Source organism: Pipistrellus hanaki (genome assembly GCF_964339955.1).
Source record: "Pipistrellus hanaki genome assembly, chromosome: 1".
Taxonomy (NCBI): Eukaryota; Metazoa; Chordata; class Mammalia; order Chiroptera; family Vespertilionidae; genus Pipistrellus; species Pipistrellus hanaki.
Window position 1 is genome coordinate 20,220,126 of NC_140503.1, and position 24,590 is coordinate 20,244,715.

General features: G+C 45.1%; 1 protein-coding gene across 1 annotated transcript in view; it reads right to left on the reverse strand.

Annotated features, from left to right (window-relative positions):
- IFT43 (intraflagellar transport 43) overlaps positions 1 to 24,590 on the reverse strand; it is a 72,470-nt gene that overhangs the window by 15,189 nt on the left and 32,691 nt on the right. Inside the window, exons 4-5 of the mRNA XM_084893754.1 lie at positions 7,544 to 7,576; positions 6,654 to 6,700 (exon numbers count right to left, since the gene is read on the reverse strand). Coding sequence (XP_084749880.1) covers positions 6,654 to 6,700; positions 7,544 to 7,576 — 80 coding nt within the window. The remainder of the gene's footprint in view (positions 1 to 6,653; positions 6,701 to 7,543; positions 7,577 to 24,590) is intronic.

A 24,590-nucleotide genomic window follows, 5' to 3' on the forward strand; every position in this document is an offset into this window, starting at 1 on the left:
TTTGAAATACAAATTTGAAAACCTTTAGGCTGTGCCATCTCCTGTTTGGGATCACCACAGGCCCCACCATTCTTCAGTGTCTACCCTTCTGCTGTGCATGTGATTACATCATCTGCCTGGCCTCTAAAGGCACTTGGGCTTGTAGCTGGTGATGTTTTTGCAAACAGTTCCCATGCAACACATTCTGCTTGACCAATATCCCCAAACCACCTCTAACTATCACTCACTCTCTGTTTCTCATTCTAAAACATGCTTCTCTTGAAAGTTCATCTCTTTTTCTACTTTTCTCCTCTCTTCCTTCAGAAGCCTAAGGGAAGAAGTGCTCCTCTTCTCTCCCTAGGCATCTTCCCCAGGTGCCAAGAGTGAAGCGAGGGAGGCTGGATGCTGAGAAACACATCGAGAGACATGGCTCTGAAGGTTTTCTATAAAAGAAGGGGAGGGAAGGAAGGAGGGCCCCTCACTGGATCAGAAGCTCCTGGAGCACAAGGACTGTCTTGCCACCATCTCCAGCATCCAGAACAGCATGGCCACAGGAGGCACTGTATAGACACATCTGGCTGTCCTCTCGAAGGCCCGAAGGCCCCAAGGCCTAGGGTGGAAGAAGGCCTGAACTTTACACATTCACCTTTATTCCCTGAGGTTCATCTTCTTCTTTGAGATTGCTCGCCAGTCGCCCACCCCTACCAAGTACAAGGAAAATAGCTCCTTCCCAGGGATAATGCTCTTATAGCAATGACGACCTCAAAGAGCCTGGATGTGATTTTCTTAAGGGAACCAGTAAGTTCCCTTACAGGTGCCCACATATCTGTTAACGTCACTGCTGAATGAGCGGCCAGGGGTGACTCAGGGCGATCACTCATGGAGCCTCCCCACCCATTGGTTATTCTAAGTTCAAAGAAGCAGCCTTCACTAGCCAACCAAGTAATTCTCTGAGCAAAGATAATTCCAGAAACTAGTTATATGTAACATATGATTCCTACTGCATAATGGATTCTAAACATTCCCATACAGTGAAATGGACTAAGCCAAGTGTGAAGTGTAACATATGAACTGATTTTCCATTAAAGGACTCAGGCATAACTGCACGGACAAGAGATTTATGCCCGGAAGAGGCATTCCCTCCTAGAAGGTAAAATCAAGTGCACGCTCTAACAAGAAGGGTTTTATGCTTCAAAACTCCAGAGCCAAAATAAAGGCCAAATCACAAATTTCACATTGTAAGTTTATGACAGGGAAAAAAAATACTCGGGGTATTCTCTGAAAATTTTCTTCTCTCCTTTCTTAATGAAACTGAATTAAGCATTCTATCAATCATGCGGGGTGCTCTATATTACAAATTTGGGAACTAACACTAATACACCTACCTGTGGAAGGAGATGCCACCATAGCTGGGGGTCATATCATTTGTTACAGCCCTGAAGCCAAGAGCAAGGACACTGGGGTCAAGATCTGTATTCAAGTCCTGGTCTGGGTTGTGCAGCACTGGTGGTACAGTGGTAAGCACAGTAGTCTTCCCACCTTGCTGTCATTTACAAGTTGTGTGGTCTTGGGCCAGGTTAACTTTCTTTGCCTCGATCTGCTCATGTTTAATATGGGAGATAAAGAATAATAAAAATGTCCTTTAACGGACAAATAACAAAAATGTGGCATGCCCATACAATGATTGTTATCAATAAAAATGAACAGGCCAATGATATATGCAACCACCTGGATGAATCTCACAATCATTACAAGTGAACAAAGCCAGACACAAAAGCATACATATATATGATTTAATTTATATAAAATCCCAGAAAATGCAGACCACTCTATCATGACCAAAAAACAGGTCAGTAGTTGCCTGAGGACAGGGGTAGAGGAAGGATGGACTGAAAAGTGACATGAAAGACTTTTGGGGGTGATGAAAGTGTTCTATATACTGGTTGTAGAGGTGATTTCATGGGACATATTCATCTGTCAAAATTCAAACTGTGCACTTTAAATGAAGGCACTTTATTATATGTAAATTAAGACGTCAATATAGTTGATTTTAAAACTTTTCCATAGATTTGTTTTGTGAATTAGTGAGAGAAAAAATAGTGACTCACTAGGCTTAGTAGCTGGTACATGGCCAATGTTTGGTAATGAATGGTGATGGCAGTGATACTGTGGACACCACGGCATCAGAGCAGAGTGTTCTCTTCAGAGTCAGAAAACCAGAGTTCCCCACCAAGCTTCTTTGTATAATCATCTCTAAGCCTCAATTTCTTAATCTGTCAAATGACAGGTTAGGACAAGACAGACTACACAGCTGCTTAACGCTACAACAATTTGATTCTAACCGATGGCAGCCAGCACAACCTTCTAACAATATGCATTTATGATGTGTGTAAACCATAGTATTCAGAAGGTTTTGCTGTAACATTCAACAGCTAAAATGTATCGGTTGAAATGTATCATTTTTAAAACGATCAAAAAAATGGAGCAAGTAGGATTCCTTTGAAGGGAGTTGGGAAAAAGGTGCAAGGAAAGGTGTAGAGAGGCCTGAAGAAGAATACCAGTTGAGTAAACCTTCTGTAGCCATGAATTTAAAAAGCATCTCAGAGTTATCAGCATCGTAATTTCCATGTGCACTGCTCCCCAACAGCCTCGCAGCTTTGCTAATGTCTGGCAGGGGCCCTGCTGTCTTGAGTCCTTTGGCACATCCTTCTGGATGGTGCCCCTGCTTCCCTAAGCAACCAATGGCTATAGCAACAGGCCAGTTGTGAGGACAGGCAGAACAAAAGTGTGGCCAGCAGCCACCAATCACCAAGACACCACAGGACCCAGTTAACACTGCAAGGACATCCTAGGTACAGATCTAAGAGAACAGATTTTGGGAACAGAAATGCAGAACTCGTTGGGAATGATTAGTGGGTGGAGAAGCGACGAGGAGTTCAGTGATTAGAGCTAAGGAGAAATATCTGGCAAAAAGAAATAAGCTTGTCAATAAGAGATCACGAGACAGCAAAGAAAAATACTGAAGAATGAGAGATGCTCATAAGCTCTTAACAAATCCGAGATGGTAGACTGAATTCTTGACCTCCAGTGGCTGCCTTAAACCCCTTTGGAATGAGATGAGGGAGAAATCCTTTTCTCTCCAGTCTGAGTTCTGGCTTTACTAGTAGAGGCGCTACACCAGGGTTGTCAAACTTCAGTCTGCAAAACAATCATTCAGGGAGCTTATTGAAATTCATGCACACTCCCAGGCCCCAACTTTGTGGGTGGCCTGGGAATCTGCATGTTAAACATCATCCCAGAATATTTCACAAATGTTCTATATGACCCTTGCCCCAATCCTGTGAGTAGCTCTAAAACACAGGTAGTCATCCAAGTTTTATTGACTTAATTCTCTCCTTTACGTTGGCGTCACATGCAAAGGTTAGTTAGTACAAGGCTGTGGGACTCCTTGTATAGTCTTGAGAAAGTAACTGGTACTAGACTTGCTTTCCTGCTGGAAACAGTTAGAAAACTGGAAAAATATAAGGTACGACTGTTTTCAGACAGAGGGCAAGGTAGAACAGGATTGTGATCCCGAGAGAAGGGGGCCCTGCAGTCACCCTGGCTTTCTGCCTAGAGGCACTGCCTGGATGCTGGCACAGTGAGGTGGAGCCCCCCGAGGAGCATGGAGGTCTTCCTGAGTTGAGGAGACAGAGGTCAAGGTTTAGGGCGCTAAAGTGGCTGGAATTTGAGAAGCAGGATGTGAGAGAGGGGAGCTATGCAGGAAAAGAGATCCACAAATCTAGATGGACTGCATACTAAGCTGTGCATGTACAGGGTCAACCTCCACAAGGCTGGGCAGAGAATTACGACCAGCAATGTATGAGCTAGCGATTCCCACGACTGCCACAGAACTGCCAGAGGAACAGCTCCGCCCAGGCCAGTGGAGAGTCCCTGTGGAACAAGCAGGAATTCAGCAGACACCTGAGTAGTCTTACAGTTTAGGGCTAACTCCAGACTTGCATTAATAAAGCTTAAAAACAATTCTCAAAACTGTTGAGAACCCTAGCAGAGTCGCCTAAGATCATCTGAAAACACAGATATTTATATTATGATTCATAACAGTAGCAAAATTACAGTTATAAAGTAGCAACACAAATAATTTTATGGTTGGGGATCACCACAACATGAGAAACTGTATAAAAGGGTTGTTGCATTAGAAAGGTTGAGAACCACTGATATAGACACTCAATCTGTAACATTCATAATGGCCAGCAGCCAAGTGACAAGCTACTAATCAAGCAGAAAAATAAGAAAAATAAGTCAATAGAAACAGACTCAGAAAAGATAGAGATCATAGAATTAGCAGAAAAGGACTTTAAAGCATTTATTATAAAGGTTGCTATCAAGGAAAAATAAAAACATGAATAATATAAGGAGATAAATGGAAGATACATATGGAGAGAGAGAGAGGGAGAACTGAGAGGAGCTTCTAGAGTAGAAAAACACAATGTCTGAAACAACAGATTCACTGGATGGGCTTAAGAGCAGATTAGACATTATAGAAGAAAAGATCAGTTACACAGCAACAGAAAACTATCCAAACTGAAGCAAAGTTTAAAATAGATTAGGAAGCCGAAACCGGTTTGGCTCAATGGATAGAGCGTCGAATTGGGGACTGAAAGGTCCCGGGTTCGATTCTGGTCAGGGGCATGTATCTTGGTTGCAAGCATATCCCCAGTAGGGGGTGTGCAAGAGACAGCTGATCGATGACTCTCCCTCATCGATGTTTCTAACTCTCTATCTCTCTCCCTTCCTCTCTGTACAAAATCAATAAAATATATTAAAAATAAATAAATAAATAAATAAATAAATAAATAAATAAAATAAAATAGTTTAGGAAAAAATAACAACTAGAGCCTCAAGACCTGTGTGGCAATTTCAACTGATATAACCCACATGCACATAACTGGAGTCCCAGTAGGAGTGAGGGGGAAAATATACTCAGAGAAATAAGGGCTAAAATTCTCCAAATCTGATGAAAACAATAAATCGACAGACTCAAGAGGTTCAAGTAGATAAGCCCAAAGTAAGCCACACCAAGGCATATCATAACCAAATTGCTGAAAGTAAAAGATAAAAATAAATAAATCTTAAAAGCAGCCAGAGAAGAACAAGACACTGCATGCCGGAGAACGAAGATGAGAAGTACCACTGACTTCTCAGAAACAATGCAAAGCAGAAAACAAATAACATTAGTGCTAAAAGGAGGGGAAAGTTGTCAGCCTAGAATTCTGTATCAGGTGGAAAGACATTTTCAGCCAAGCAAGGCTGGGAGAATTTGTGGCCAGAGGACCTGCTCTACAAAAATGTTAAATGAAGTTTTTCAGGCACAAGGAAAATAACACCAGATGGAAACCGAGTTCTACACAAGGAATTGAGCGTGGAAGTGGTAAATATATGGTTTTTAAAAAAGGCTTTGATAATTTAGCCCCAGATATAATCTCCTCTCTAGTAAGTTTCTTATTAAGAGCTACACACAAACGTTATCTTTTCTCTTGAGTCTGAACACGGGCCTTAGCTGTGCACAGCTACTGGCCTACTTAGTGCTGTTTCTCCTTCGCTGGCCAGGCCAGCCATTAATTGACTAGCACACACAGTGTACTGATGATGCAAAGACAAATAAGATGTGGTGTCTGCTGTCAAGGAATTTAGAGCCCAAAAGGAAGAACATTCAAGTCAACAAAAAAAACTAAGTGTGACAGTCACTTAGCTCTGTGACTATGGGCAGCTTACTTGACCTCTCTGTCCTTTGTTCCCTCAACTATAAAACGGGGATAATGGCATTACTATCTCATAGGGTTGTTGTGGAGATTAAATGCTCTAACATCTATAAACTGGTAGACCAGTGCCTGATGTATAATTAACACCTAACAAACATTAGCCATTGCTGCTGCTGTTAATGTGCCCAGGAGATTGTAGACGCATAGAGAAAAATCAACCAATGAACTTGAATGTGTACATGTGTAACCTAGGAATACAGACACTAGAATGGTGAAGGCCTGGGGTGGGTGCGGGGCAGGCTGGGAGAGGTCAATGGGAAAAGAAGAGGACAAAGGTAATACTGTCAACAATAAAGTTTTTTTTCGTTTTTTTTTTTTTTTTTTTTTTTAAAGAACATTTATAACTCAATAGCAGAAAGACAAGTAACTCTTTTTTAAATGGAGGGGAAAAAAGGACATGAGTCAGAGAGGGAAGGCATGGCAGAGGAGGTGATGCATCAGCTGATTTTTGAAGGATGAGTAGGGTTGGCAGATGAAGAAGGGGTAAGCCCTAGCTGGTTTGGCTCAGTGGACAGAGCGTCAGCCTGAGGACTGAAGGGCCCTGGGATCATGTCCGGCCAAGGGCACATGCCTGGGTTGCGGGCTGGATCCCCAGTAGGGAGTGTGCAGGAAGCAGCCGATCAATAATTCTCTCTCATCATTGATGTTTCCATTTCTCTCTCCCTCTCCCTTCCTCTCTGGAATCAATAAAAAAAATATATATATATATTAAAGAAAAAGAAGCAGGAGAGGTACTCTGGGCACAGGCTGTAGCACTAGAGCAGCCGGTGCCTTAGCTGCAGTGCAGAAAATGCCTCGGGGGCCCTGGGACATCTCTGCAAGCCCTTCAAATTTCCTCCAAGAACGTCTTACCTCCTCCGTCATCTGATCCATCCAGGCTCTTCGGTCTGAGGCGATGACTGTGCCCAAAAAGGAAGGAAAGTAGAAAATCAGTTTTAAGCACAGAAAGAAACAACCCAAATTTGTACTGTATCCATTCTTTCTCCTAGACCAGTGGTCAGCAAACTCATTAGTCAACAGAGCCAAATATCAACAGTACAACGATTTAAATTTCTTTTGAAAACCAAATTTTTTTAAACTTAAACTTCTAACACCACTTCTTCAAAATAGACTCACCCAGGCCGTGGTATTTTGTGGAAGAGCCACAATCAAGGGGCCAAAGAGCCACATATGGCTCGAGAGCCGCAGTTTGCCGACCACTGTCCTAGATGAAAATGTCTCTGGACCCACTCTCCTCCAACTTGCTCAAACCTAACTGGGCATCTGGGTCTGCCACGTATGGCTGCCCAAGCTGGTATTGCATCATTGCACGGGGTAGCATCACACAGACTATGATGTGAATGCTCTCCTACCTCTGAGGTGCAAAATTGGATGGCCCTGACTTTATACTCCATCTTCACCAGGAAACTTTTTAAGAATGTAAGTCTTAGGAGAAGGTGAGGCTTAGAAACTGGCACTGCCTCTGGCCATCTATATCAATACAACAGAACCCATGAGTCAGTACTCTGATACCTAGACATGTAATTCTAAAAACCACAGGGTAGGAGGTATGACAGGCACCAAGGCCAAAGCCCAGGCCTTCAGTGGGAGACGCTGCATTAGTCAAACCCTTGATTCAGGAAGCATGACTCCAGCCCAGCCACAGCCAGACTCATACTGCCTATTTTGTGAATGCTGCTCAACAAAGACTGCACTGTCGACAAACATCCCCATAGGGTGCCATAAGAATACTGCAAACATACTCTTCCGCGTCTTCAAAAGCCCTCCTTCCTGACCTGAAAGAAAGAAAGAGAAGGGTTATGAGAACCTACTAGTCTCGTGCATTGGCAGGGTATGCTGGACAGAGGGTTTCAAAAGTATCATAGATGCAAATGAGCATATCCCAGCTGCTTTATTTGTCTGGATTCCTCTTTACAGACCAAGGCTCATATTCACCATGAGGGAATTATAGATACTGCAACGCCTTCTTATAACCTTACTTCAGCATGTCTCCAAATTAAATGACTGAGTTTAAATGAGCTCAAAAGTCAAATGAATATAGACGCTATGACATCCTCCTTTCTTTCAACAAGTACTGACCAATTTATTGAGCACTTTTTAGGACTGAGACCTTGGGTCCTAGTTGGAGCTGTTGTGTTAACATGTGCAGCATCTACGAACAGAAAGGAATGAGCTAGCCATGCAGAGAGGCTGCAGGCTCAGGGCCCGTCTTTCTGTATCCTCCACGTGAAGGACCAGAAGCCCTGTGAGTGATGCTGGCTAGTGCCCTCGGATATTCCGTGGGAACAGGAAGCCTGTCACACTTGTTAAGGCACTGGTTCTCAAACTTGACTGTGCACGGGAACCACTGGTAAGCCTGACAGACATGCCGACAGTTGGACGTGCTGGCCCTGGCAGCAGAGATGTCTGGATCAGATGACCTGGGGGATAGGCAGCCCAGGAATATGCATCTTAAACAAATTTCCAGTAATTCTAACCCAAGTAGAATACTACTGAGAAACACCCATCTTAAGTCTTCTGAATGAGACTGGCAAATGTTGACCATCGTTAAAGTCGGGTGATGGGAATACGTGATTACTTTTCTGTATGCCTGAACATCACAATAACAGAATTTTTATTTTTTATGACTTCTTTTGAGTTAGAAATCGTCGCCATGATAACAGGGACAAAGGGCAGTGGCAATGACATAATGGCCAGGAGATGCATGAGATGGCCCTCAACAGTGCTGGCCCACAAAGCCCCACCAGTAAGAGCTATGTTGGAACCAAACAGCAATTCCTGCAAATGCAAATAATTGCCCCCCAACAGCATAATCATAAATTAAGCCCAAGTTTAAATAGATTAGTTTCCACTAAATTCAGACCATACCAACTGCACTGTGAAGGGAGGAAGGAAGGAAGAGAATGGATTTTGGATGAAGTCAAGAAGAGGATAGGTAGGTGAGGTTGGATGAACAGGGTGAAACAACTTTGAGGGGATCTCCCAGACTATGTTTTTTGTCTCTTAAAGGGCCAAGTAAAGAGACTGAGCAACCAGAAATAGAAGGACGAGTGGAACAGAAAGGGCAGGAAGAGGCCCAAGGCAGGCTGCAAAGTGATGTCCAGGGCAGCGCCACCATGGAGCTGCTGGGTGATGGAGGTTTCCAATGCTGTTCTAAGTCAAACAAATCCTAACAGAGTCCGAGGCAGCCGCCAAAGATGCCTCTAAGTGAGAGAGAGAAGGCTCTGCTCCCAACTCACTGCCTCTAATTGTCTCGGTGAAGTTGAACTCTATAAACCCACTGTCCAAATGGCTTGATATGCCACCAACGGTAGGAGGGCTTGAATGAAAACAGGATTAGAGAATAAGGGTATTAAAAAGGCCAGGGAGCCGAAACCAGTTTGGCTCAGTGGACAGAGAGTCGGCCTGCAGACTCAAGGGTCCCAGGTTCGATTCCGGTCAAGGGCATGTACTCTGGTTGCGGGCACATCCCTGGTAGGGGGTGTGCAAGAGGCAGCTGATGGATGTTTTTCTCTCATTGATGTTTCAGTCTTTCTATCCCTCTCCCTTCCTCTCTGTAAAAAATCAATAAAATATATTAAAAAAAAAAAAAAAAAAAAAAGGCCAGGGAGCCTAGGCCAGCAATGCCTTTGTACACAAGAGACATATTCATCTCCAATTACTCTTAGGAATTATGACTGCATCGGTTCCTCCTAAGCAATGGAGGTGGCAAAAGTAGCAGTGATTTTGTCTGAAGGAGACAATAATGATAACGCTAATCTTTGGGGGAAGGCTGATTAATTGCCATTTATCCACTCCACATCCAAAAAGGGGATGAATTTTATATGTGGCTTAATTGCTGCTGAGCCCACATCTTGCTCTCTCTCACTCTAGGGGGAGCCAAGAGTCCTCCGGCATCCCATTTCACCCCATGGGAGGGAGCAAGATCAAAATGGAGCCCTCAAGGATGGTCAGCGGGATGCCCTCAGGTGGTGTTTTCTCGTGTTTTCCCCCCCCCCTCTCCCGCCCAACCCCGCCGAAGTACAGGTTCAGTGTGAGCCTTCTGCTCTGCTATGGAGATGAAAATGGCACAGAACGCTCTGCCTTTGATGAAGTTGGCCACTTCCAGGCCTTATCTAGCTTGCATATAAGTTTGGTCTGGACCACACAGCTGTTTGTTTGTTTATTTATTTAAAATATATTTTATTGATTTTCCACAGAGAAGAAGGAAGAGAGATAGAGAACTAGAAATGATGAGAAAGCAACATCGACCAGCTGCCTCCTGCATACCCCCTACCAGGAATGTGCCCGCAACCAATGTACATGCCCTTGACCGGAATCGAACCTGGGACCTTTCAGTCCGCATACCGACGTTCTAGCCACTGACCCAAACCGGTTTCGGCAACAGCTGTTTATTTTTATTTTGTTTTGTTCTGTTTTAACATCAATTTCTTGTCCAAATTCAAAGATTTTGTACAAAAAAACGAATTTCTAAATTCTTCAGATACAAACCCTAGCAACACTGGACCTACATTCCAGTGTTTTCTACAGGGACCTACATCTGAGTGTGGCTGCCCCTGAGCTCCCAGCAGTCCGTATCCAGGTCCAGTACTGGTTCTGCATCACCCAGTCTGCACTGCTAGGTCTCTACGGAAATGCAGAGGCCAGTGAAGTACGCAGCTAGGCAGCTATCAAACATGGGAAAGCAAAGGCAGACTAAGTGGGAAGCAAATTTTAGGAGACTTGGCCAAGAGTAAGTATCTTCATAGAAGTAAGAATACGCAAATAATCAGCATATGTACCTCAGTAATATAATTTAGGTGCTATTCCGAAATAAATCCACACTTCACAGATTTACTTTACCTACCTGGTCCCCAAAGGCACGGAGTCCAGTGCCAGGGCACAGAGTCCAGCACGGTGATTTTCAAAATACAGGTCATGGCCTGTTAGTGACTCATGAAATCAAGTTAGTAAATCACCACTGGTCTTTTTTTAATAGCATAGAGGATAAAAGAAAGTGAACTGCTCACAATAAGGATAGGTCTTTATCCTTATTAAAATTCTTTTCAATTTTATATGCTCACATACCCAGTCATGATGGAGAGTGTATTTTTAAATGGCGGTGACAGGTTAGACAAAATGAAAACAGAGTTGGTCTACCACCGCCCACCAGAGGACTTGGGGCCGAAGCCCTGCCTGCCACAGATTGTGGAGGCCGAGGGAGAGAACTGTAGTCCTGGGTCATCTCTTCCTTACGACATACTTCTGCGGCAACTGACCCGGTCAGCCCTCTGGAGGGGACATGCCTTTTTCCCTAGAAGTGGCTATGAGAAGGTTTGGGAACAGGACAATTATAATGATAATGTGAGACTGTCTTACACAGAGAGAGCACTCTGCAGCACTCGTCAAAGACTCGCTCAGCTGAGTGCTGGAAATGAGGCAGAGCAGGTCTCAGCGGCACGGTGACAGACGCTGGGCACTGTGCTGTGCACTTCACCCAAACCACAGAGCCAGTTAGTGAGGAGGCTGAGACCAGAATCCTTGTCTCCTGACGTCCACCCTGGCTTCCAAACACCACCTGAGCCTTCTCAACAGCAGGCACAGCTGGTTTTCAGATGCCCCACAGGCACCCAGACAGCTGTTTGGATTTACTGTGCAGACACTCCATTCCTGACTTACCACACTTAGAGAAATAAAAGATGGAGAGAATCCTTTAAACCAGGAGCTCTTAACCAGGGAGGCACAAGAGAATCACACTCAGGAAGTTTCTTCAGGGTCTATGTGCTGGGCCTCACCCCAGGCCTCTGGGCGAGTAACTTCCAGAAATGGGACCCGCTATGTGGGTGAGAATCACTGCCCTAAACCTTATTTCAGATGGTTGGCTGGACTGTCCAGTTGCTAAGCAGTGAGATGGAAACCTCCTGTCCTATCCTTCTGAGTTGCCTGCTCTCTTCTAACAAAAGTGTTGGTGAACTCTGCCTTGACCTCCAGGCTGAGCAAGGAGATGGATTCACAGACTGAAGCCCCATCCTGAGTGATCCTGAGCTGGTTATCTTGAAATTCAGACAAGACTCCATCATGTTCATAAAAACTGAGCAGTTGCTCCCAACCCTGGCAGGTCCGATTATAGAGATGCTTGTTCAATATTCAAAATGTAAAACATAGAGGTTGCTGAACCAGCACTTTGAAAAGTTAATTAAATGCCAGGTTTCTTTTTAAGAGCTACTCCATCACTTGCTGATTGCTTTGGCCATTTTGCAGAATGAAGCCTTCACTCTGGACAATGAGTAAATGTTCTCCCTCACCTCCCACCTTGTGGAGACAGGGCACTCTGGCTGCCTGCTTTCCAGGGATGATGCAGCGGCCTGGCCGGTGACTTGCAGGAGGGGAAAGCGGGGCTGTCCCGCTGGCCCTTTCCCAGTCAGCCTCCCGGGAAGCTGCCAATTCCCTGCACTTCAGGTTCTCAGGTGGAAGGCTTCAAGGTTAAGGGTGTGGTTTCATCACCTCCACCTCCATTTAAAGCCCAGTCCTTCAGCTCAACACGCACCCCGTGCCCTTCTGGTTTCCACCCCCACTTCTCTATGACTCACATGAGGTCTCTCCTCCCCGGCTTCACTGGGCACCTCAATACTCAGGGAAAGACCATCTCCAGGACCCGCCCCCACAGGCCTCTTACAGGATGACGTAACATCAGTAACATTTATTAAACTTATTGGGTGCCAGGCACTGTCATTCTATTTTCTTGTTCATATATTACATATATTATACATGATACGATATGTTATTTCATCATCGCATTATCTTATTTACTCCATTTTACAGACAAGCAGACTGGGGCTCAGAGAAGTGCAGTAACTTGCGTAAGGTCACCCAGCTAGAAAGTGGTAGGATTGGAAGACAAGCTCTGGGCAGTCTGACACAAAGCCCAGTGCAAGGGAGAGGAATATGCGGGCAGTTCTACACCAGGGGAAGCCTCATTTTATACTCTGCTTTCGGATCCAACTGATATTTTCCATGACGAGTATATACTCTCAACTTATAGAACTATCACTTGGTCAGCCTTGACAATTTGGTAATTAATACTGGTTTAATTCTTCCATATGATTTATTATGTATGTTTTATTTGCAGCATAACAGCTTGCGTAGGGCAAAGAAAGAGATTCCATGTAGCTAAGTCATCTTTCTCTCCAAGTCCTCTCCTTTTCTAAGTTCTTCTGCTCAAATGCAATGCCTTCCTTTTGGCATTCAGATGCCAAACTGGCATGCCATGGGCATGATTTGCTCAACTGATGACAAGACTAATCGCACTGGCACTTCCAGGACTGCAACCACACAGGACCATTGCCAGACACTCCATTTCATCCTGGGGCTCAGGCAGAGAGGTGCTGCAATGTAAAAACCCCGCCTGTTTCCCCACCCGCCTGGCCTGCCGTATCAGATGGAGGCCTCAGCGCTGCTTACACAGGGTACGTGCTCAAGGGTGAAAGGCAGCCCTAATGTAGACATCATCTCAGTTAAAATGTTTCTCGCGAGTTTAATGGAATACTTCAGAGATCTAAATGGAGATGAAGTACCACGGCTCAGAGAACAGCCAGGATGCTATCTTTATGCAGCATGACAATGTTCAGTGGTTAATTAGACGCCGTTAACCTATTTTAGCAGGGGACATAACTGGGATAAATGGGGGGAAGTGTCCTTGAAGTCTCTTAATATCCACATCACATACTGGACCCTAGACTCGCTCCCTGCTGCACGATGGAACAGGCTTTAAAGAGACCAAAGTGCCGGGCATCCAGAGCCCCGCCAGGCCCAGTGGAAGACCCTGCCCTAGCCCATCCAACATGGACCCCGGCCTCTGCCCCTAGGAGGCTGTGCAGGGCCTGTACAAATGGTTGCTATTACAACGTGCCACCCTGAGAGAGAGAAGCTAGAGCCACAGTAAGGAGCTCACAGGGCTCCCATGACAAAAGGAAGAGACTGTAGCCAGAGGCCAAATCTGTAAAGAAACTCATGGCAAGGGGGAGAACAGGACTAAGATACCAGCTGAACCGGAGCCAAAAGCATCACTCCTTTAAAAGAAATCAAAATGCCATTTTCTTGGTTTTCTACCCTCATAATTTTAAAATGCTCAATAACAATTTCGCAAGTGCCTCCAAACCTCATTGAGGAAAATTTAACCAAGGCATGAGTGAGAGAAGGGGCTCTGTCTCAGATCATGTAACACACCATTAGCACACCCCAAACCAAGGTTCTACTTCATAAGTTGTGTGACCCATCAAACAAACCCTCACAGGGAAACCCCAAATCTGAGCAAAGGGAAACTTTGCCATCGTAATCTTGGGCTATTGTGTCCATTCGGTATGAGGCAGTGGACTGGTTAACTGCAGTCCTTCTGCTCTAGGATGTCCCCATGCATGTAATACTGATTAAAAACCAGGTATTTCTCACGGACTGAGGTCTTCCTTGGCCAATAGATTTCTCCTAAATGAAATCTCTCCTGAAAGAAGTCCCTTCTCTTCCTCCCCTTGGTTCCTACTGCTTGCCATTCATGTGTTTAGTGTCCAGCATGTGTTTCATATTGTATTTTCTCCCTCCTTTTAAAGACAAGAAACAATTCCCCAGCACCCAAAATTTTGGCACTTTATGATTTCAGGTCACACTAGATCATATTTGGCTACTGCCGGCACGGTGTCAACAACAAGGTATTTTGTAGAAAGATGAAAACCAATGTCTATGTCCTGTCTGTAGACTGCCAACCCCTGTCAAGTTGGAGGTATATAGTGAATTATAAGGCAATTCCTGGGTGAAGTTTGCCCCCTGCTGGTCAGATTCAAAATAACAACTTTGTTCTGAATTAATCTTACAGGAGCATTTATCAGGAGGAAAAGGACATGAAATACATAGAAACAGTTTTAGTAGCTAAAAACAGTTATAGGAACATAAAATGTATGTACATGCCTGTTATCAAGAAACTTAAAAAGTGGGAAGAGTTTAGAACTCTAGATCTTGGACACTCAAATGAACATTATCTTATTCAGAAACCTTCAGTTGTCTATGAGGCACAGATGGGAGGTGTGGGAACTGGGTCATCTTTTAGCTCAGATTTACAATCTGGCTGAAGACTCACATCGTGCAGTGACTGACATGTCCTACCACCACCCACCCCATGCATCTTCTAGATGAGGAAATGGAGACCAGGAGTTGTTAAAGGGACCTGACTAAAGCCCCAAAGCTAGCTGGAACTAAGAACCAAGGTTCACACTTTCTCATCTGCTGCTGGTCCAATTATGCCCCAAACTTAACAGGGCAAGGGAGGCAGGTGCAAGCAAAATGTCATGGAAGCACTAAAAAGAAGAGGGAGCCTGGGGAGGCTTCTCAGAAGACCTGCCAAATGAAAGATGAGAAGGCTTGCAACAGGCAGGAGGCTGCCGGAGGGCTTTTCCAGCTGGAAGAAACAACCTGAGTAAAGGCAGGAAGCATGGAAGAGTCTGTATTTCTGAAAACAGCTGAAATACAGAGGAAACGCAGCTAGGAGAAGCCAGCAGGACAGTGTTTCCTTACATCTATCACTTTCAAATGCTACCTTCACTAATTTTGCTATAGTGGTGTACTTTCTGCATCTACTTTCTATTTTAAGTTGATTCCTTAATTTTACTTTAATAAATTTACTTAAAGAAAACATAACAACCTCAGCTATATAGAAGGTAACTGTAAAAAACAATACAGTTTGCCAGGCCAGTGTAGCTCAATGGTTGATCGTTGAACTATGAATCAAAAATTCCAGGTTTGATTCCCCGTCAGGGCATATGCTTGAGTTGTGGCCTAGATCCCCCGTGCAGAAGGCAGCCAGCCAATCAATGAGTCTCTCTTATCACTGATGTTTCTATCTCTTTCTCCCTCTCCCTTCCTTTCTGAAATCAATGAAAAACACAAAATGGATTTTATTATAGCTAGATATTACTACTATATTTGCCAAAAGTCTGAGCCTATGGCTTTTTTCATTGTTAAAAAGGTAGATTAGCAAGGTTAGGTAGTATGAAAGCAATCCTAGCTGCAAACTGAGACTTTTTCATTGACATGATGAGGGGGACTATGACTCAATGCCAGTCTCTGGGAAATGCAGCTGTAAGGGCAGAGAGTGAAACGGCACAGGATGTGCTGATTGAAGTCCTGGGTCCACAGTCAGGGAGCAAACTTTTATCACTGTTTCTGGAAACCTTTACTAGTACGTCAGTCCACTTTTAATTGCTCAACAGAATGGGTCTTCTACTTCTCTTAAAAAGCATTTTCTGCTCTGGAGAAACCTGTGATTTCCTTCCAGTCACTTACCCATTGTTTTCTCTGCTCTTTCCCATCCCCCAAAATGATGGTGCCCTCAGAAGCCCATGAATACACTGAGATTCAACCACGTGAGAAGGTGCTGGAAGAGGAGAGGTGCCTCCTGGCGGCAGAGGTGCCCTTTCCAGCTGCCAGCATGGGAGGCTGTCAGCACTGCAGGACTGTGTGTGGCAGCTCCTGGAAGGCGCAGGACCCACCCTGGTGAATCCCTGGTGTAGGTGAACCAAGGACACACTGGCACAGCCACCAGTAACCAGCTGTGGTGAGGGTAGCATAGGTCAAAAAGTAAAGTCACTGGCAGACTCTCTAGACCAGGCTGTGTGAGGGGGCTCAATTTCATGCGCACTTATACCTACGTATGCCTAAGCTGCTGCTTCTAAATTGAAACTGCGTCTAGTTACTCCTCAATAAAGGACTAAGAAGAAAAGGGAAGAAGTAGGTATGATGTTCACAGATGCATTTTATTTTTGAGAAGCTGAATCCATCAAAGGGAGAACAAGGAAATCATTTATGTCAGGAGACTTTTAACCAATGGCTGCCATCTCTAGCCATTCCCTCCTGGCTTTTAGCAGCTCACGCTGCAAAGCAGCGAGTCCCCCTTAGCAGGGAGCTGGCTCAGGGGACACAACTTTTTTCCTTGCAAGTTTTTTTGTTCAATAAGATTGCTTCATATGATCAACATCTCATTTCTGAGAAGGTCCCGGAGGATAGCAGTAAAGATAATTTTATTCTAACAGACTCGCTACTGCACAAATAGTATAGTCTGTGGCCTTTTCATGAACTTGAGATAAATGTGTGCAGCTTTCAAGGTTTGAGGATGGGCATGGCTGCATGAGAGGCACATTCTATTACACTAATTAGCTGCCTGACCTTGGGCAGTGGGCAAGGTGACATTTAAGGGCTTTTTAAAGATTCTATAACGGCGTCATTTAACCCCCACCTGCAGCCCTTATCTTCTCTATCTCTAAACTAAAGGGGCCACACTCCATGATTTCTCAGGTCCTTCCCCCCACTGTGAATGACACGGACGGACCCTGTCTCTCCGGATCCTGGCCCCCACCCCATCTGTTCCTCATAAATATCACTCTCTATCCTGAAAACCCCCAAGCAACACTTTCCACAAAATGCACCACGGAGCTGCCACAGCAGCCCTAGGCTGCGGGCCCTGGGCCTCGTTTCCTAAGACAAACCTCTTTCTGCTTAAGCCTCTGTTGATGAGGTTCTCTGTTGCAACCTCAACTAATACAGCACATCTAGTGGTAAATGAGAGGTCATTCTAGTCCAGAAGGAATGCATATGCTCTGAAGAAAACCAATCTCATCTATATAGATAAAAGCCTAAGCGACCATTTGACCAATGGTTATGACGTGCACTGACCACCAGGAGGCAGATGCTCAATACAGGAGGTGCCCCCTGGTGGTCAGTGCACTCCCACAGCAGGAGCACAGCTCAGCTGACCCGATGGGTGCCAGATGCCGGGCTCACGGCTGACAAGCGCAGCTGTGGTGGTGCGATACTCTCCCACAGACACTCCCGCTGTGCACCCTTCCCCCATCTAGACTGGGACCAGGATGGGGGTCAGCAACGAGACTGACTGGATGCGAGCCCCCAGTAGCTTCTTGGTCATGGGCACGCCAGTATCACCCTAGGACGGGAGAACAGAAACCCCAGTGGAGCGGCAGTGAGCCTACCCAGTGGTGGCGGCTGCTGTGGCAGGCACAATGGGTTAGGATGAGAGGGAGCAAGCAGTGTGGTGCCTGGCCCAAGCTCGGGCTCCTCCCCCCGCATGCCACTTCACACACTACTACACCCCTTGGGGGATGTTGGACTGCCAGTTTCAGCCTGATCCCCGCAGGCCACGCCGAGGGACCCCACTGGTGCATGAATCAGTGCACCAGGCTTCTAATATAATCACAATTAGTTAACCTTAGAGATGAGCAGGCCTCCACTCTAAACACTCCACTATAAAGAACAATGACGAGGCAATCCTTACAAAGAGAACACTACACTCGGAAAAAAATGGATGTCTTTTTACATTAGCAAATATCCCCAGATCCTAATTATGCCACATTAAACAGGTGTTCAGATGAAATGTGATAGTGTGTTCCTTGCATCCTTGGTCATACACCTGTCAACATTCCAGGGGCTCCCTGTTCCCTAAATAATAAAGTGCATGCCTAGAGTTCAAGGCTCTGCACATGAGCTCCTCTTACCTGTCTACCTCCTTCTTCCTCTAGGTAATCCCGGGCTTCATCTCCCACTCTGCTCATTCCAAACCCACGGGCACAGCCATGCCCCCACGTATCAGCCCCTGAACCGGAAGGCCTGTCCTTGCCTCCGTGTTTGTCAGCTATTTCAAGGCAACGATTTGTAGACTAAACTGACTTGCTTCAATCAGCCGCCTAGAAAGCATATTTAGAAGTTCAAACACACTTTCTGAATTGTAGAGGGCCTTTGAGACCACTTAGTTTTAATGCCGGAGAGACAGAGCCCAAGGGGGCAGAGCTAGTGGCACAAGGTTACACTGGATGTCTCCTGCTCATTTCTCTCAGCTCAATGCTCAGTGCAAAGAAATCCTGTGCACACCAAGGCTCGTGTATTTGGGATTTCCTGGGGTCATAACATCCTAGGGCTGAAAAGGGAACTTTGAGATTATCTACTCCAACCTCCCCCGCCACCCCTGCCCAAGGAACCTTAGCCCCAAAAGCCCACAGGACTTGCCCCATCACATGGCCAGTGAGTGGCAAAAGAGGACTAGGACACAGGCAGATGTCCCGACTCCTCATACATACGTGGGGAAGGGTGGCCCCAAAAAAGGCAGTGACCAGAGTGAGCTAAGGAAGTGACCTCCAAGGCAGATGCCTGACCGTACTGAATGTGCGCGTGGAGCACCTCGCTCTGAGCTGAGAGCCCCTGGGTTACTCTGCCCTCGGCCTTGCAAAGGGGATGCAGGTCTGAACCCAGAGGTGGGGCTGCCGGTGCACCAGTATCTGAACCGCTCCCTAGCTGCTGCCTGGGAAAGGATCCAGTTCTTGGAGGGCACTGCAGGGTTAGAAGGAATGATCATTTCCAATGCCTAATTGAACTTAATGACCAGCCTAATTAGGCCTTTTAACGGCGGGACTGGCATGGCCTTGGCTCGTGCCCCTAAGCACAGGCTGCACTCACATTCTTCTCGGGTCAGGCACCTGGCTGAGCACAGCGCTGCGGACAGGAGGCCGGAGGAGGTTAAGAAGCGGGTGGGTCCTACATTCACTCCCCGATATTCTTCCCACAGGCCAAACATGCTCGAGGCGTGTTAAGATAGCCCTCGGGGCTCTACACAGGGCAGAGGCACTAGCATTAAGCCAGGGGCCAAGGGCACAAAGATGGAAGGTGGTGAGGCACAGAGAACAAGAGCATGACCCCATACTCAGACTCACCTCAATTCAAATCCCACTGCCTCCTTACTAGCTGTGTGACTTTGCGGAAGTTACTTAACCTTTCTGAACTTCCATGTCATCAACCTGAAACCAGGGATAATAACAGAACCTTCACCTCATGGGGTTGTGTTGGAAATAAAGTAAAACAACTATGCTTAGCAAAGTACCCCGCACAAAAGACAAATAAATGCTATGTGTGTGTGTGTGTGTGTTCCAATCCATACAACAAGAGAGCTAGACAAGATGTATGGGCCGCCCACATTCAAGTTCTGCAGCAGGGTCCCAGAAGGCAGAATCTGGATCAGAGGACGAAACTGCAAATTTCCTAAAGATGAGCCATTTTTATTTATATATATGTATTTATTTATTTATTTATTTAAAAATATATTTTATTGATTTTTTACAGAGAGGAAAAGAGAGAGATACAGAGTAGAGTTAGAAACATCGATGAGACAGAGTCATCGATCAACTGCCTCTTGCACGCCCCCCCTGGGGATGTGCCTGAAACCAAGGTACATGCCCTTGACCGGAATCGAACCCGGGACCTTTCAGTCCGCAGGCCGATGCTCTATCCACTGAGCCAAACCGGTTTTGGCAAGATGAGCCATTTTTAGAAATCAGGGGGTTGATAATGGTATAAAAATTAGAAATACCCTAAATGTCCACCAACAGGGGAACAGCACATCCATGAGATGGGATCATTATGCAGCAGCTAGAAAATGAGGTAAATCTACCTGTGCTAAAAGATCTCCAAGATGGACTATTACATGAAAAGTGAAAAAAATTAAGGAGAAAACAAAATCTGATCCCATTTATGTAAAAAATGTATATATATATAAAATCTAAACTATACATCTATTGGTGAGATACCAACAAATTATTACCAGTAGTTCCTTCTAAAGAGATGATTACGTTTGGAGAAGATGGTAGTTTCAGGCAAATTTAGTTTGTGTCTTGTTTGAATTTTGTATCATTAAAGTGTTCTTGGTTTGCTTGTACAACTAAAAAAGACTTTATTTAAAAATATACTTCCACTGAGTTCCCCATAATGGAGGAATTCAAGCAGAATGTGACAGGAGATTGGATGAAACTGGCTCTACGCTTCCAGCTTCAAGGCTTCTGCACTGTGTGATAACAGACAAGGGAATATTCCATAGGACACTGTGCTTTTTGGCTGCTGTTACTTTAAGGAATATTTCTGTGCGCCTGTCATTTCTTTCCTGACCCTCAGAGACTCTCCTACTTTATAATCCTACCCCTGGCTCCAGGAAATGACCAGCTCCAGTCACAGGAGAATTTGCACTTCTGCAAAACTAGAAACTATAAAGGGCTAAAAGTCAAAGCCTTCCCAGGCAGGCTAAGAGCCCACTCTAGAATCACTCCTGGTTTTCAATTTCAAGTTAACTTGTTAACTTGTTAAGAAAAGCTGAAGGCCTGAAAGGAAGCTGGGAGCAGGCTCTGGGGAAGGTGAGGATCAGGGCCCCAGCTTTGCAGTCTCTGGCAGGGCTCTTACAGGCCTCCCTACAGGCAAACAGAAGCAGTACTACTGACTTGAGCCTTAGAAATACAGCGGTTGTACGCTGTGGGCCTTGGCTGTCCTCTCCTGGTGCACATAAGCGTCCCAAGTCACTGCATGTGCTCCTCCCTCCTCCCTGGGCATCAGGCACTCACTTCCGCTCCAGAGAGGGAACCGGACAGAGCCACTTGTCAGGAAGACTGCTCCCCTTTTCAGAGTGGGAAGTGAAGTATCCAAATGCTGCTACTCCACACGGGGCTTACAGAACAGACTGCTATCACCTTCAATTGGGAGGCACTTGACAGAATTGCAAGATTCCAATTATTTCATATTTAGTCATTTGCATAAATAAATTGGTTTTGTGACATAAGACAAGCCACCCAGGGCCCTACACTGCAATGAATATCACACAGAACATCTCTGCTTGCTCTGAACCAAAAATCACTGTCAAGACACGTGGAAGTGCATGAAAATGCCCCCCACCAAATCCTCGGTGAGAAAAAGGTGGGAAATATGCTGTGTCTCAGACACCATGTGGAGGAGAAGCATACATGCAGGCAGAAGCAAGGACAATAAAGCTGAGGCAGAGGTCCAAGCAGGAAGCACTTATAGGCATCTCCAAACCCTACAGAAACAGGGACAGGGGCCTGAGCCCTGGCAGAGCTATTTCAAATGGTGCACAACTATCTACCTAACACTTTTCCCTTCCCAACCGTCTCACATGCAACCGCCTCACCTGGTTTCACCCAATACTGGGCACTCATCTCTGATGCATGAGTGACCTCGCTGAGAACCAAATTAAGTGTTCACCCAGGATGTCCAAAACCCCTGGGCATGCCATACCAATTCTGAGCGCCTTGTGGCTGAGGGCAGCATGTGGAAAATAAATTCTCAATAAGATTGTGTTTACTGATGAAAATGTGAAGGTGAAGGATTAAGTTCTATTTCACTGGGATTCAGGGACACCTGGTCCCTTTTTAATTACTGAAACTCCCCTAATGCATCCTTGGCCTCATAAACGGTATCATTTTGTTTTTCACACCCATATGTACACCTTCTTAGGATTAAATAACGATATACCCTTATATGTAAGTAACACAGAACTTCCCCATCTTGTTCAAGACTGGAAGCAGCAAAAATAAAAATAAAAATAAAAAAGACACCTGAATGGAAAGCTGAGGTGGGCCAATGAGACTGCTCAGAGTTACAGTGACAAGCCTGGGGCCTTGGCAGATGTAGGCCTGGACCGACAGGTCCAAGGGCAGACCACCCACTACTTGGCACACCTGCACCCAAAGGGGAGGTTCCAGCTAAACTACCCTCTGTGACACCTTCCTAAGAAACTGACTTCTATGGGGATGGACAGCCTGTAACAGAGCTGAGGTGAGGGGATAAAACACGCATTTGCATCTGTGCTTACAATTCTAAGAGCCCAGCAGCATACTTTTAAAGCTTAATAAGAATTAACTTCTCGCTGCTAATAAGAAGGTAGAGACTCTGGTATGGTAGTGACACAGAGGGAGAGGACAGGAGCCCTTTAGTATTCTTGGAACATCAGGACCATGAAAAAAAAGAAAGAAAAAGCACGAGGGAGAGGAGGAGGAGGGAAGGGGCAACCTCAGGACCAGCACACGGCTGTTCTGCTGCCATCTTGATGTCCTTGAGGTGTGCAGATGGTGTGGAAGTAGCTGGCACCAGAACAGCCCACGAGAAGGAACGAGCGGCCAATGGAGATTTATGTGAGGAGAGTGAGATGGACAAGGTAAAATTGTCAGGAGGAGTTGTTAGAAAGTAAAATATATTGTGACAATTCCACTCCTGCCGTTCATCAATAAACTGACAGATCATTTAGTGTCAATTAGGAGTGATAGATGGACAAGTCCCCATGATCCTGGGCCAAAATTAATGGCTGGGAGGGAGAGGGTGATTGAAAATGACGGCTGACATTGAGAGCAAAGTCCTGAAAGTCCCTGAGGGGCCATTACTTGCCTCATTCCCTTGCAGATCAATGCAGGGACAAACCCAAAATCACACACACTTAAAGGCAAAACTTAACCAGACTACCTTTCCTTCCTCTCTTTACCAAGTCTGGATGCCTCTCTTTTAGCTCCATTCCCTATGGCCAAGTCAGTGTCCCACTTCAGGCAACTTCAGAGCCAACAAAAGCCTGGTTCCAAGATGGAATCTGACACAGAAATGACTTTGGTGACAGGAGAAGGGACAGGTTGTGACCCCAGGTCCTAGGCAGTTCTTGAATACAGCCTGTTCCTGTGGTGCAGGGATGAGCATATGAGTTCCAACCCCCAACATCTCTAGTCCATTCCATGCTCTGTTCTCTGTCTTGGGTGATGTTATGCAAATAAATTAAAGGTATCAACAGTAACAAAGAAGAAAATCCTAACTTTTTTTTTGGTAGCATGGATGGACCTGGAGAGTATTATGCTAAGTGAAATAAGCCAATCAGGGAAATACAAATACAAATGACTTCACTCATATGTGGAATCTAATGAACAAAATAAAAAACAAAATAGAAACAGACTCATAGATACAGAGAATAGATTGACAGCTGTCAGAAGGAAGGGATTTGGGGGGCTGGGTGAAAAAGGTGAAGGAATTAAAAAAACACACACACACCTCATAGTCAAGGCAACATTATAATGATTACCAGAAGGAAAGAGGGGTAGGGGAGGTAGGAGAAAGTAAAGGGCGGTAATTGGTAATGGAAGGAGAATTGGCTTGGGGTGGTGAACACACAATATACAGACAATGTATTATAGAATTATACACCTGAAACCTATATAATTTTATTAACCAATGTCAATCCAATAAATTTATTTTTTTAATATATTTTATTGATTTTTTACAGAGAGGAAGAGAGAGGGATAGAGAGTTAGAAACATCAATGAGAGAGAATCATCCATCAGCTGCCCTTGCACACCCCCTACTGGGGATGTGCCTGCAACCAAGGTACATGCCCTTGACCGGAATCAAACCCAGGACCTTTCAGTCCACAGGCTGACGCTCTATCCACTGAGCCAAACTGGTCTCGGCTCACTCAAATAAATTTAAATGAATCAATTCATCAAACAAACAAAGGTATCTGAGAAACTCACATCCTATGGCTGTGAGGGCCTAAGTCAGATCTGTAACGAGCCCTTCTAGTTCCTACTGCAGCTTCAGTGTCCTCCTACCTCCTATCCTCATAAAAGGATACCTACCTTACAGAATGGAACCCACCTAACAAGAGTTTGTGTAATGCACATATAAAGTGTGGAATGAATATTTATGCTTCCCCTAATCCCTAACGTGATGATGTTTGGGTAAGATGAGGTCATGAGGATAGAGATCCCATGATGAAACTAGTAATCTTGTTCTATATATATATATATATATATATATATATATATATATATAGTTATTATTATTATTAAATTTTTACAGAGAGAAAGGGAGAGGGATAGTTAGAAACATCGATGAGAGAGAAACATCAATCAGCTGCTCCCTGCACACTCCCTACTGGGTATGGGCCTGCAA